Source organism: Chiloscyllium plagiosum, unplaced genomic scaffold (assembly GCF_037043375.1).
Source record: "Chiloscyllium plagiosum isolate Xiang-an unplaced genomic scaffold, Cpla_swu_hap1 HiC_scaffold_38, whole genome shotgun sequence".
NCBI classification, from domain to species: domain Eukaryota; kingdom Metazoa; phylum Chordata; class Chondrichthyes; order Orectolobiformes; family Hemiscylliidae; genus Chiloscyllium; species Chiloscyllium plagiosum.
Window position 1 is genome coordinate 24,456,052 of NW_028270176.1, and position 13,708 is coordinate 24,469,759.

General features: G+C 42.7%; 1 protein-coding gene across 1 annotated transcript in view; it reads left to right on the plus strand.

The window, feature by feature from the left end:
• The first annotated feature begins 530 nt into the window (after positions 1-530).
• LOC148139330 (sialic acid-binding Ig-like lectin 13) overlaps positions 531-13,708 on the plus strand; it is a 31,185-nt gene continuing 18,007 nt past the window's right edge. Inside the window, exons 1-5 of the mRNA XM_087981049.1 lie at positions 531-570; positions 4,407-4,772; positions 10,009-10,377; positions 11,157-11,438; positions 13,092-13,373. Of these exons, the coding sequence (XP_087837175.1) occupies positions 531-570; positions 4,407-4,772; positions 10,009-10,377; positions 11,157-11,438; positions 13,092-13,373 (1,339 nt within the window). The remainder of the gene's footprint in view (positions 571-4,406; positions 4,773-10,008; positions 10,378-11,156; positions 11,439-13,091; positions 13,374-13,708) is intronic.

Here is a 13,708-nt window from a genome sequence, read left to right on the forward strand (position 1 = left end):
TTTTTAATGGGTTTGGCAGGGTGTGTGGATGTTTCCCCTCTTATGAGTCTAGGACCAGAGGGCACAGTCTCAGAATAAATGGATACAAATTTAAACTCTGATAAGGAGAAATTTCTTCTTTCAGAAGGTTGAGGGTCTTTGGAACTCCTTGCCACAGTGAGCTGAGCTGGTAGAGTCCTTCTGTATATCAAAGGCTGAAACAAATTCTTCATCATTCAGGGAATCAAGGGTGACAGACAAAACATGGGGAAGTGAATGTGAGAAATGTTGGATTAGCCATTATCAAATTAAATGATGGAGCAGACTGAAGTGGGCAAAAAGCCTACTCGTGCTCCTCTTTCTTGCGGTCCTAATTTAAGAACAGATTCGAGTGATTGATGCCTTTGAAACATTTTTACTTTGAGTAACATCAGGGGATATGGCTCAAGTCTGTGAAGACATTGTCTCAAAGCAGTTCTGATCTCTCAATAGGTAAGGTCTTGTTAATTTTTTTCTTTTTCAGAAGCTGATAAAATATCTGGGAGTGCACAATGATTGGGAAATCTTACTTCCTGCTGTTACTTCTTCAAGGTAATGTCATTGTCAGCGCAGACAGCTTTGTGGTTAATAGTTTTGAAAATGATCATTCTTATTGAGCTCTGGTTGGGAACAAATTTTGCAGTGAACCAGCATAGAGGAGGAAAGAGATCTCAAAGAGTCCAACAGTTGGTGAAAGTTACAGAGATAGGGCATAGGATAGTGGAGGACTTGGAAATAGATGGAGATAATCATAAAACTGAGGTGTTGACAGACAAAGTACAAATGTAGATCAGTCCATGTGGGGTGACAGGGACAATTGGATAAAAACTGAAGGGTAATGTGGATCTTGAAGCCAGAACTCTGTTAACTCTGCCTGAAGTTTGTGTCTTTTGCCAATTTCATTCTGAATGATCTCCAGCAACTCCTAGGATAGACAAGAGAGAAGTTATCCTGATTGTCTCTGATCTGCTGCACTGTGTAAATTTGCAGACTCTGAAAACATTGCAGCTCCAGAGGAGATCAATTAGTTGCTGCCTGAGAGAGCAGTGGAATCAGAGTGGAGAGGAAGTTTGAAGAGCAGGAATTAAAAGAATATTGCAAAAAGAATACATTTTCAGGGCTGTGGGGGGAAGAGGATATCATGGGGATTAATTTGAGAGGCCTTTCAAAGATCTGACTCAGGGAAATTGGATGGAATGGTCTCCATCTATGCCATATAATTCTGAAATCCAGTGATTTAAGTTCCTTACCAGTGCTGAGCTTGGGGAACAGTCAGTCTCCAAAGTCATATCGAAATCAACAATACAACAATATGGAGGTTGGATCAGAAATAATCCCTTAGGCAATGAGGATCCAAAGAGATCCCACAGACATAATGAGGATCCGAAGAGAGTAAGTAGTCAATGAAGACCGAAAGAAATTTCTCAGACAAAGGGAATCCAAAGGGATCCCTTAAATAGTAATAAGCCAAAAAGATTCCCCCAGACAATGAGGATTAAGAGATCCCTTAGTATATGGAGTTCCAAATACATTCCTCAGATAATGAAGACTCAGAGAAATCCCTCAGTCAATGAGAATCCAAAGCGGTTACAAACAGGCAATATGATCAAATTGAGGGCAATACTTTCCAAGGGGTCCTCAGTAGATTCATTCTATCACTGGGAGCGAGAATTGGAGAAACTGAGAGTGAGTGCGAAACAAGAAAGTGGGAGTTGAAGAAATGAAAAACTTAATTTTGGATTAACTAATGGAAGTGTAGCTCAGAAGATATCCTCTCCCAGAACTCCCCAACACTTGCCCCTTTTCAAGATGACAGAATCTCTCAGTTATCATGGTTTTCAGCAACCAACCTCTGATTTCCTTTCAGTTGAGTGGTGGTGATGCGGTACACTAGGAGGCTGACAGCTGAGATACTTGGGGACGAGGGGAGCACTCAGTTTGGATACGTCAATCAAGAACGAGAGCTTCCAAATCAGCAATTTTTTCAATAACTCATGAGACATGGGCATTGCTGGCTGAGTCCAGTATTTATTGCCCACTCCTCACTGCTCCTTCAGAAGGTGTGGGTGAGCTGCCTTCTTGAGCTGCTGCAGTCCATGTGCTGTAGGTAGATCTACAACGCCCTTAGGGAGGGAATTCCAGAATGTTGACACAAGTGACACTGAAGGAATGGCGATATATTATCAAGGCATGAAAGTGAGTAACTTTGGAGGGGAACATGAAGGTGGTGGTGTTCTCATGTACCTGCTGCCCTTGTACTTCTAGATGGAAGCCATGATGTGGAGGTGCCAGTGTTGAACTGGGGTGGATGAAGTTAAAAATCATACAACATCAGGTTATAGTCCAATAGGTTTATTTGGAAATAAAAGCCCCTCCAGCCTGAGAAATAAGCCAATATTGTGAAATGCACTCCACTTTCCTGCCTGCCCCCCCGCCTCTACCCCCCCCCCCCCCCCCCGCATGTCTTTCTTGTCAATCAAAGCTTTTCCTGTCTTAGCACTGAATATATTGAATGATCCATCTATCACCATTCTCAGGTGCAGATATGTCCAAACATTCAAAATTCTTCATTATTTCAGTCTTGAAGACACTCCATCCATCCCCAATGCTCAGTAGCAGCAGTGTGTACTATCTGCAAGATGCACTGCAGAAATTCACCAAAGATTCTCAGACACCACCTTCCAGACCCTTCCACCTGGTAGGTTTTGGAACGCTGCTCCTTCATCAGATAGCTGTTATATCTAATCCAATGGACTCACAATTATCTGCAATTCTTGGTCTCTCTGTTCTGTCTCGTCATTGTTTACATCAATTACATTGTCCTCAAATAGTCCTCCAAGTGATTGCTGGCTTCCTAAATCCCACAATTAAAACTGTCTTCAAGACAGTACACTTATGTTAGGAATATGAAACTGTATCATAAAATGTGATTGAGAGTCTGATTTAGATGTGAAGCCATCTAAAAAGGAGTTCTTCAAACAAAACGGTTTAAGAATCACTGCCTTAGGTCATGAGTAAGGCATTCAACAAGGTTCCCCATGGGAGACTGGTTAGCAAGGTTAGATCTCATGGAATACAGGGAGAACTAGCCATTTGGATACAGAACCGGCTCAAAGGTAGAAGACAAAGGGTGGTGGTGGAGGGTTGTTTTTCAGACTGGAGGCCTGTGACCAGTGGTGTATCACAAGGATCGGTGCTGGGTCCATTGCTGTTGTTCATTCATATAAATGATTTGGGTGTGAACAAAAGAGACATAGTTAGTAAGTTTGGAGATGACACCAAAATTGGAGATGTAGAGGACAGCAAAGAAGGATACCTCAGATTATAAGGGAATCTTGATCAGATGGTCTGATGGGCTGAGGAGTGGCAGATGGAGTTTAATTTAAATAAATCCGAAGTACTGCATTCTGGAAAATCAAATCAGAGCAGGACTTGTACACTTAATGGTAAGGTCCTAGGGAGTGTTGCTGAATAAAGAGACCTTGTAGCACAGGTTCTTGGTTCCTTAAAAGCAGAGTAACAGGTAGAAAGGATAGTGAAGAAGGCATTTGGCATTCTTTCCTTTATTAGTCAGAGCATTGAGTATAGGAATTGGGAGATCATATTGTGGCTGAACAAAGCATTGGCTAGGACACTTTTGGAATTCTGGTCTCCTTCCTAACAGAAACTTGTGAAACTTGAAAAGGTTTAGAAAAGATTTACAAGGATGTTGCCAGGGTTGGAGGATTTTAGCTGTAGGGAGAGTTTGAATAGGCTGGGGCTGTTTTCTCTGGAGCATCGGAGACTGAGGGGTGACCTTATAGAGATTTATAAAATCATGAGGGGCATGGATAGGATACACAGACAAGGTCTTTCCCCTGTGGTGGGGGAGTCCAGGACTAGAGGGCATAGGTTCAGGGTGAGAGGAGAAAGATATAAAAGGGACCAAAGGGGCAACTTTTCCATACAGAGGTTGGTATGAGTATGGAATGAGCTGCTAGAAGAAGTGGAGGAGACTGATACAATTACAACATTTAAAAGGTATCTGAGAGCTGTGACAAATTAGCGACTCATCATGGTGATAAGTTGTGGCTTCTGAGGGTTCCTCATTCATTGTGCTGCCCTGTAAATCAGCATAGAATGTATCTCCATTGGCACATGTTTTAGACACTCTGTTGGATGGAAAACTGGCATTACTAAACAGGGGCATGAGAACTTTGAGCCAATGTAGAATGAAGTTGTCCACTCCTGTGTCCAGGGTTCCCTCAATCAACTGCATAACCTTGGTCAGATTTTTGTGTATCCTGTAGATGGTCCACACTGCAGGCACTCTGTACCAGTGATGGAAGACGTGAGTCTGGTGGATCTACAGGGCATCCAGCGCTAAATACTGATATTTCTCCCCGCAGCTGGACTGGCACAAGAGTGGAAAGTCCGCATTCCAGGTAAGGTGATGGTACACAAAGGTTCCTGTGCACAAATTCCATGTCATTATACTTACCCTTCTCATCTGACAAACCAACCGCGCATTGGAATCTGGTTTAACAATGAAAATGGGAAAACATCATCAACAGCCTTTCACTCCAAGGACCATAGTCACGAGTTGGCACGGTTCCGTCATCGAACCTGGTTGTCTGGAGATCTGAAAGATGGAGATTGTTCCTTGATTATAAAAGACATCACACTGGAAGATGCAGGACCTTATTACTTCAGGATAGAATTTGACAGAGTGAATAGTTACAACTACTTTCCTGTAACCCGGCTTCACGTTTCTGGTAAGTGCTAAGTTATAATTACTTGACAACCCTATTGTACATTCAAAGGGAAAGGACACACCGTCAGGTCAGAATTGTTAGTTTCATAGCTGTGTTAATCAGGTGACGCAGCTTTCAGGATTTCACCTATTTGTTCTCCCAAATCCACAAACTTAGGACAGGTGATAGCATCCACATCAGAACCTAAACCGAAACTGAGCTGCAGACAATGAATTTTAATGCATCCTCCCTTCCTTGCGTCATCCAGCAACACCATCCCCAGAGACTCGTGTGGTGACCATGTGGCATTTATCATCAGATCAGCCTGGTAGGCTGATGGAGAAGGTGAAGTCACATGGGGTCCAGGGTGTACTAGCTGGATGGATAGAGAACTGGCTGGGCAACAGGAGACAGAATAGTAGTGGAAGAGAGTTTCTCAAAATGGAGACCTGTGACCAGTGGTTTCCACGGGGATTCATGCTGGAACTACTGTTGTTTGTGATATACATAAATGATTTCAAGGAAGGTATAGGTGGTTTGATTAGCAAGTTTGTAGATGACGCAAAGATTGGTGGATAGCAGAAAATGAAGGGGACTGTCACAGAATACAGCAAAATATAGATAGATTGGAGAGTTAGGCAGAGAAATGACAGATGGAGTTCAATCCAGGCAAATGCAAGATGATGCATTTTGGAAGATCCAATTCTGGAGTGAACTGTACAGTAAATGGAAAAATCCTGGGGAAAGTTGATGTACAGAGAGATCTGAGTGTTCAGGCCCATTGTTCCCTGAAGGTGGCAACGCAGGTCGATAGTGGTCAAGAAGGCATATGGCATGCTTTCCTCCATTGGATGGAGCATTGCGTAACGAGTTGGCAGGTCATGTTACAGTTGTATAGGACTTTGATTCGGCCACATTTGGAATACTGGTCGCAACATTACCAAATAGATGTGAATGCTTTGGAGAGGGTGCAGAGGAGGTTCACTAGGATGTTGCCAGGTATGGAAGGAGCTAGCTATGAAGGGAGGTTGAGTAGGTTAGAATTAGTTTCATTGGAAAGATGGAAATTGAGGGGGGGCCTGATTGAGGCCTAGCACGTCATGAGAGGTATAGACAGGTGGATAGCAAGAAGCTTTTTCCCAGAGTGGGGTCTTGATTACTAGGAGTCACGAGTTCAAGGTGAGAGGGGAAAAGTTTAAGGAAGATATGCATGGCGTTCTTTACACAGAAGGTAGAGGATGCCTATAATGTGTTGCCAGCAGAGGTGGCAGATGATAGCATCATTTCTTGACAGATACATGAATGGGTAGGGAGCAAAGGGATACAGACCCTTAGAAAGTAGGCAACAGGTTTAGACAGAGGCTCTGGATGGGTGCAGGCTTAGAGGGCCAAAGGGCCTGTTTCTGTGCTGTAATCTTCTTTGTTCTTTGCTGCACTGCGACCTGACCGCCTCCTCTGGAACGTTCTCCTCCTTTGAATATTTAAGCGCTTTCACCTTTATTTCAAAGTCCTTTTCCATCATCATAAGAATGCCATAAGATTGCTCTCACCAGGATATCTTCACTGCTTCCCTCCCTCAGCATCTGCAACAAAAGACTTCCCATCCTCAGAAATGTCAAACTCCGTGTCAGCTCATCATGCGTCACTGCTCTAACACACTTCTGGCTGGTCTTCCACATTCTACCCTCTAGAAAGTCCAGGCCACCCAAATCTCATTTTACACCAAGTCCTGACCTGCTACCATCCACTGCATTTGCTGTCCTACATTCATTCCTCATCAAGCATAGAATCACAGAGTCATACTGCAGGAAAAGATCTTTCAGTCCAACTCGTCCATACTGACCAAATTTCATAAACACTAGCCCCATTTGCCTGCATTTGGCCCATATCCCTCTAAACTTTTCCAATTTATGTACCTGTCCAAAAGCCTTTTTATTGTGGTAACTGTTGTTTCCTCTGGCAGTTCATTCCACATACAAACCACCCACTGTGTGAAAAAGTCACCCCTCTGGCCCCTATTGAATCTTTCTCCTCTCAGCTTAAATTATGCTCCCTAATTTACATCCTTGTTACTTCCCTCTTCTTGTCATCTCCTTCAGCTCCATGGGAGATCCGGAGTTCTGTCCTTGGGTAGAGACTTGTCTTTACTCGTCCCACCATTGGTGGATTGACATTCTAGCTACCTGGAGCCTGGAGTTCAGGAATTCCCTCCCTCACCTCCCTGCCATTCTCTTCTGATATCCTGCTTAAGACCTTAAGACCATAAGAAATTGGAACAGGAGTAGGCCATTCTGCCCATTGAGCCTGCTCTGCCATTCAGGAAGATCATGGCGGATCCAATATTCCTCATGTCTACTTCCTGAATTTTCTCTGTAAGCCTTGATTCCTCAACTAATCAAAAATCTACACATTTCGGCCTTAAATATGTACAAGGCACTACCCCACACCTCTCTGTAGCAAGGAGGTCAAAAAACCTCCAACTGTCCAACATTAGAAATTCCTCCTTATCTGAGTCTTAAATAGGTGACTTTTTATTCTGCAACTAGGCCCTCTTGTCTCAGACTTTCTTATGAGAGGAAACATTACCTGAGAAGTCCTTTCTTATTTGTTTCAATGAGATGACTTCTCTTTTTTTGAAAACTACAGTGAGTAGAGTCCCAAACGGTTCAGCCTTTGCTCCAAAAACAACCTCGCCATACCGAGGATCATCCGAGTGAACCTTCTCTCAACTACCTCTAATGAAATGATATATTTCCTTACATCAGAGAATCTAATCTGCTTGCAGTACTCCAGATGTGATCTCACCAACACTTTGTACAATTATCCTCCTACCCCCTTAAAATAAGGACCAACATTCCATTTGCCTTCCTGATCCTTTGCTGCCCATGTCTGTTAGCTTTCTGCGTTTTGTGCACAAGTATCCATACGACCCTTTGTGTTACAGTTTTCTGCAATTTTTATCAATTTAAAAATACTCTGTTCTTCAGTTCTCTCTTCCAGAGTGAACAATTTTGCATTTTCCCACAACATATTCCATTTGCCAAACTTTCGTCCACTGACTTAACAAATCAATAACCCTATGCAAACTGTATGCATCTCTCTCGTAATCTGCCTTTCCACCAATACCACCTTGGCTTTTCATCAGTTGCCCTAATATCACTTCATGTGACTTGGTATACTTTTCCTGACTATGGTTTTTTTAAAATAACTTGGGACAGGAAGATTAGTGTGGAGCATGCTCAGTACTCCAGGACACAAGAAAGACGTGGTGTTAGTTCTCTTGAAGAACATTACCATGGATATGTCCCCAGGGCCCAACGATACCTTCCCTCAAGTTATTGTGAAAGCTAAGAGAGGAGACTGCTGGGGTCTTGACCAAGATCTTTGCATCCTCACTAGTCACTGGAGAGGTCAGAGGGCTGACGAGTAGCTAATATTGTTCCTCTGTTCAAGAATCCCTTCTTGGGGGATAATCTAGGAAACTATAGACTGGTGAGTTTCATATCTGTGGTTGAGAAACTATTGGAGAGATTTCTTAAGAATGGGATTTACGCGCATTTGGAAAAACATGGCCTAATTAGGGACAGTCAGCATGGCTTTGTGCCGAGCAGGTCTTGCCTTACTCACTTGACTGAATTTTTCAAGGGGGTGATGAAGTTGATCAAAGAGGGTGGAGGAGTGGATGTTGTCTACATTGCTTTCAGCAGGGCCCCTCATGGTAGGCTCACCTAGAAGATTAAGATTCATGGGATACATGGTATCTTGGCTGCTTGGACTGAGAATTAGCTTGGCCATAGAAGGCAGAGGATAGTGGTGGAAGGGTGTTTTTCTGGCTGGAAGTCAGCAAGGATCGGTACAAGATCCTCTGCTGTTTGTAATTTATATAAAATGACTTGGATAAAAATATTGAATGTGGAGGGGCGGTTACTAAGTTTTCAGAAGGCACAAAGTTCAGTGGAGTTGTGGACAGCGTAGAAGGTGGTCAAAGGATACAGCAGGATACAGATCAATTGCAGATATGGATGGAGAAATAGAAGATGGCGTTTAATCTGAGTAAGTGTAAGGTACTGCATTTTCAGAGATTAAATGTTAAGGAAAAGCATACAGTTAATGGCAGGACTCTGAACAGCAGTAAGGTAGAGAGGGATCTTGAGGTTCAAGTCCTTAACTCCCTGAAAGTGGCCACGCAAATGGATAGGGTGGTGAAGAAGGCATATGGCATGCTTGCCTTTATTTGTTGGGGAGAAAGTGAGGTCTGCAGATGCTGGAGATCAAAGTTGAAACTTTATTGCTGGAACAGCACAGCAGGTCAGGCAGCATCCAGGGAACAGGAGATTCGACGTTTCGGGCACAGGCCCTTGGGAATTGAGTACATGATGCAGCTTTGTAAGACTTTGTTTCGGCCACACATGGAGTATTGTGTTCAATTCTAATCGCCAGATCACAAGAAGGATACAGAGGCTTTGGAGAGTATGCTCAAGAGGTTTATCAGGATGCAGCCTAGATGCGAGGGTGTGAGCTATTAGGAGAGGCCAGAAAAATTCAGTTTGCTTTTTCTGGAGCAGCGGAGGCTGAGGGGAGTCTTGACAGAATTCTATGAATTTATAAGATGCATAGATCGGATTGATGGTAAGAATGCTTTTTCCCAGAGTTGAAATATCTAATACCAGGGAGCATGAATTTAACGGTGAGGTGGGCAAAGTTCAAAAGAGATGTGAGAGGCAAGTGTTTTACACATTGAGTGATAAGAATCTGGAATGCGTTGCCAGGTATGGTGGTGGAGCAGATGCAATCGGGGTGTTTAAGGGACTTTTAGATAGCACATAAATATACAAGAAATGAAGGGATATGGACCAAGGACAGACAGAAGGGGCTAGTGCAATTTGATGTCATGTTCAGTACAACATTGTGGGATGAAGAGCCTGTTCTTGTGCTTCCTGTTCGATACAAAAAGAGAAATTGCTGGAAAAGCTCAGCAGATCTGGCAGCACCTGTGCAGAGAAATCAGTTAACTTTCGGTCCTGGTGACCTTTCCTCAGAACGGTTCTATGTTCTATATTTTGTAAATTGAGTGTGTCATATAAATACAATGTTGGAACACATTTTGCTAATTACAAGCGTGATCTGCAAGTTTATCGTGCCTTCTAATAATTTGTTCTAATCCACCTCAGCACTGACCATCCCTCAATCCAATCTCATCTGTAAATTTGGAGTCTACAAGTCACTTGATGCTAAATACGAATGTTTCTCTCCCCAACTGGACTGTCACAAGAGTGGAAACACGATTGTCCTCAAGAGATGACAGTGCAGGAAGGTTCCTGTGCACAGATTCCTTGCCATTACAATTATCCATCATGTCTGGAAAATGAACCACGCAATGGAGTCTGGTTTAACAGTGAGAACCAGAAGCCCTGGGATCCCATAGCCTTTCACTCCAAGGATCACAAACACGAGTTGCCACGGTTACGCAATCGGACCCGGCTGGCTGGAAACCTCAAAGATGGAGACTGTTCCCTGATTATAACCAACGTCAAACGAGAAGATGCAGGACCTTATTTTTTCAGAGTAGAATTTGAAAATGGCCCCAGTTTTAACTATTATCCTGTAACCCAGCTTCATGTTTCCAGTAAGTGCTGTGTTATAATTGCTCAATAGTTCACATCCAACGCTCAACGGGAAACAACATAAATTGTGACATGTGATAGTAACACAAAACACAGTGTGTGATAACGCCATGTCTGATTTTCAGTAACCGGGAGGTAGCTTCCAGTTCAGTCCTGGATAAACCTCTGATACTGACTTGAAGATTAATGATTCAATGCATTGACTCAGTCCATCAATGCAATAAGGTGATCCACTCTTACTTATCTCTCAAATCCTGTTTAAAGGTATTAAAAAGACAAAATAGACTCACATTTCTGTCACGCCTTTCACCATCTCAGGGTATTCCAAAGAGTTTCATAGACAATAAATTAATTCTTTAATTGGAGTTGCTGCTGCCATGAAGAATTCACAGCAGCCAAATATTGCACAGCAAGCTCCAAAACCAGAATTTTGACAAAAATCTGATTGCATGTTCCATTTTTCTGGCTGAGATTGTTACAAATAGGTGCTGCCCTGCTGCACACAGGATTTAATTGGAATATGACAGATTTTGAAGAATGGGAGGAGCCTGTTGTCCATGGGCTCTGAGCTGCTCCCCCACCTCACCCAGTACTGTTCAATCATGGGTGTCAGAGTGAAAATGTGTTTAACCGAGTGAGATACACTTCAAGTCAGAAATAAAGGAAGTCTTTATTTGTATTAATTGTACTCAGTTCTTAGGTCATGCTGGGAAAAGTGCTTTCTCGCATAGGACTGTGATTTCTTCATGTTATATTTACCTAAAAGGATCTATTGTGTTAGATTTCACAGATAAACCCATGATAGTCCCTGAGGAAATTATCGCAGGAAAGCAAGTGAATCTAAGCTGCACATTCAACACAACATGCATTAGAACAACTCCTGTCTTAACCTGGGACACTCATGGATCAGTCTCAAACACTGTAACTCAGCATGGTGTCACTCTGACCTATACTTCTGTTCTGAGCCTGATCCCATCACCCAGACACCAGGGACAAACTCTCACCTGCAGAGTGAGTTATCCAACTGTTTCTTCAGAGGAGACCCTCACACTGACAGTACAATGTAAGTATGGACTTCATTCATTCTACAATGGAACAACAAGCTAAATAGGCAAAGCAAGGTCCCACAAGCAGCACTCTAGTTTTTTACGAATAAAAACTGATCATAGAGAACTGTAATAATTGCTGAAAAGAGGCATCTATTTGAAGTCTTGCCTCTTGCACTCATTAGGACCGAAACACAAGAAAATACTCTATCAAGGAAAAAACAATTCACAAAGCGAGTGAAAGGGCTGCTGAGTGGAGAATGGTGGTTTGCACAGACTATGTCCTGGCAGCCGGAACCGTTAAATGTCTCATTTAACAGATAACATTGAGCACTGGTTAAAATGACTCTGATTGCTCAGCGCGTTCCCATGGGATTCAGCAAAGATTGTCTATTTCCACAAATCTTTCTAATTGAAAATGTTGTGCCCATTTGAGTTGATCATGTGACCACAGCATGTGAGCAAACCTATTCCAAATTTATTTCCTATGTAGTTGTTAGCTCAGTCAAGATTATTGCTTTAATATTGTCCATCAGTGGAGCCATATTTAATGCTGTACACTAAGGCTTGGATAGCTGCTGGCCAGACAGTTATTACTGCAGCACAGATGGACATTGCTCATAGGGAGAAGACTCCAACAGTACTGTCTTGGAAATTCAAGATTTGACTCAGTAATTTGCCTTTTCACGTAACCTTTGAACTTACCTATTTACATTGGAGAAGTCAAAGATTCTGATGGAATTAAGTAAAATAGTTATTGAGGGAAAGTTAGATTATTTACTGACCTTTTTCCTGAGGAACAATTCAACTGACTCTGTACTTACCCACCTCCCCCATCAACAAATACACTTATCGCCAGTCCCAGTCCCTGACCAGTCACCCGCGCTCGCTCCCAGCCCCAATCCTGATCTGACATCTCTCTTTCACCTCTCACTCTTTGCCCTGCTCCCCCATTCCCTCACTCAGGACCTGACACCATATTTCACCCACACCAAACCCGCTGCTTCCTTCCTCATCTCTGAATCTGATCTTCATAGGCAGTCAGAATGGCAGTTTGGTCTCATTTCTGAAGCAGTGTTGATCAGAATCTCTTGTCACAAATACATTCTCCTTCTGTAAAGAAAGAATAGAATGGCATTCTGTATGAGATTGCCACTCTTCAGAGCATCTGGCACTCTATTCTCAGTTTTACATTAAGAACTCAGGACTGAATGGTGCCAAAGGATCAGTTAAATTTCTTAAGAAAGCATCTGGGACTATGATTGATGACTAAGATGTTATTTCCAGCTGTGCAGCACTCCCTCAACAATAACCCTCTGACAATATGCCATCCCCTCAGAACTGACCATCAGACAGCGCAGCAGTCCCTCAGTACTGACTTTCCGACAGGGCAGTGCTGTCTCAGTACTGACCTTCTGACAATGTGGCACTCCTTCAGTATTGAACCTCTGTTACTGAACTAAAGTGTCTGTCTGCATTACATGCATGAAGTAACTGACGCTAATGTCACTTTTTTTCTTGTTCTCAGAGTCTCTCAAAGTTCCTTACACTGAAAATGTGTGAACTGATCTCTCTTTGCTTTCAGATGCACTGCAGGATCTCTCAATTACTAGATAGATATGGGGTCTTGCTGCGCACTTTGCTCACAATATTCTCTTCCCTTGTTTTAGACTCACCACGGAATCTCTCAATTACTTCTCCTGCTGTGATTAAAGCTTCATCAATCAACATAATTGAGGGGAATTCTGCAGTGATAATCTGCTCTGTTGAGAGCTTCCCAGCTTCTAACCTGACGTGGAGACATCTTAATGTCACAATGAACAGAACAAGTTCCAACAATGAGCTGTGGTTGGAGATTTCTTCCATTACATGCATGGAGACAGGAGACTATCAGTGTGTGGCAGAGAATGAACATGGGAAAATGGAGGGATCCTTAACTATCGCTGTGGAATGTGAGTATACACAAGACTTCAAAATTGCTCACACACATATGAATACATATGTATTTCCCTGTAGACGAAAGTGATTGGTCCTCTCTCTCTGGTGCACTGAACTATAAATATGAGCTTTAATTCAATGTGGATAGAATGGAAACTATTTGTTAAGAAAATGCTACGTGGAACTTGCAGGTACCTGCCCCCTGGGTTCTACATTTATTTGTGATGAGATTTGATTTGTGTCAGTGGAATAAGAATTTCAATGGCTGCTACTTACAATAATGCTGAGAAGTAAAGGCAAGGTTTGTTGCAACATTTTTAATATCTCACTCAGATCAGTTCAAAGGTCT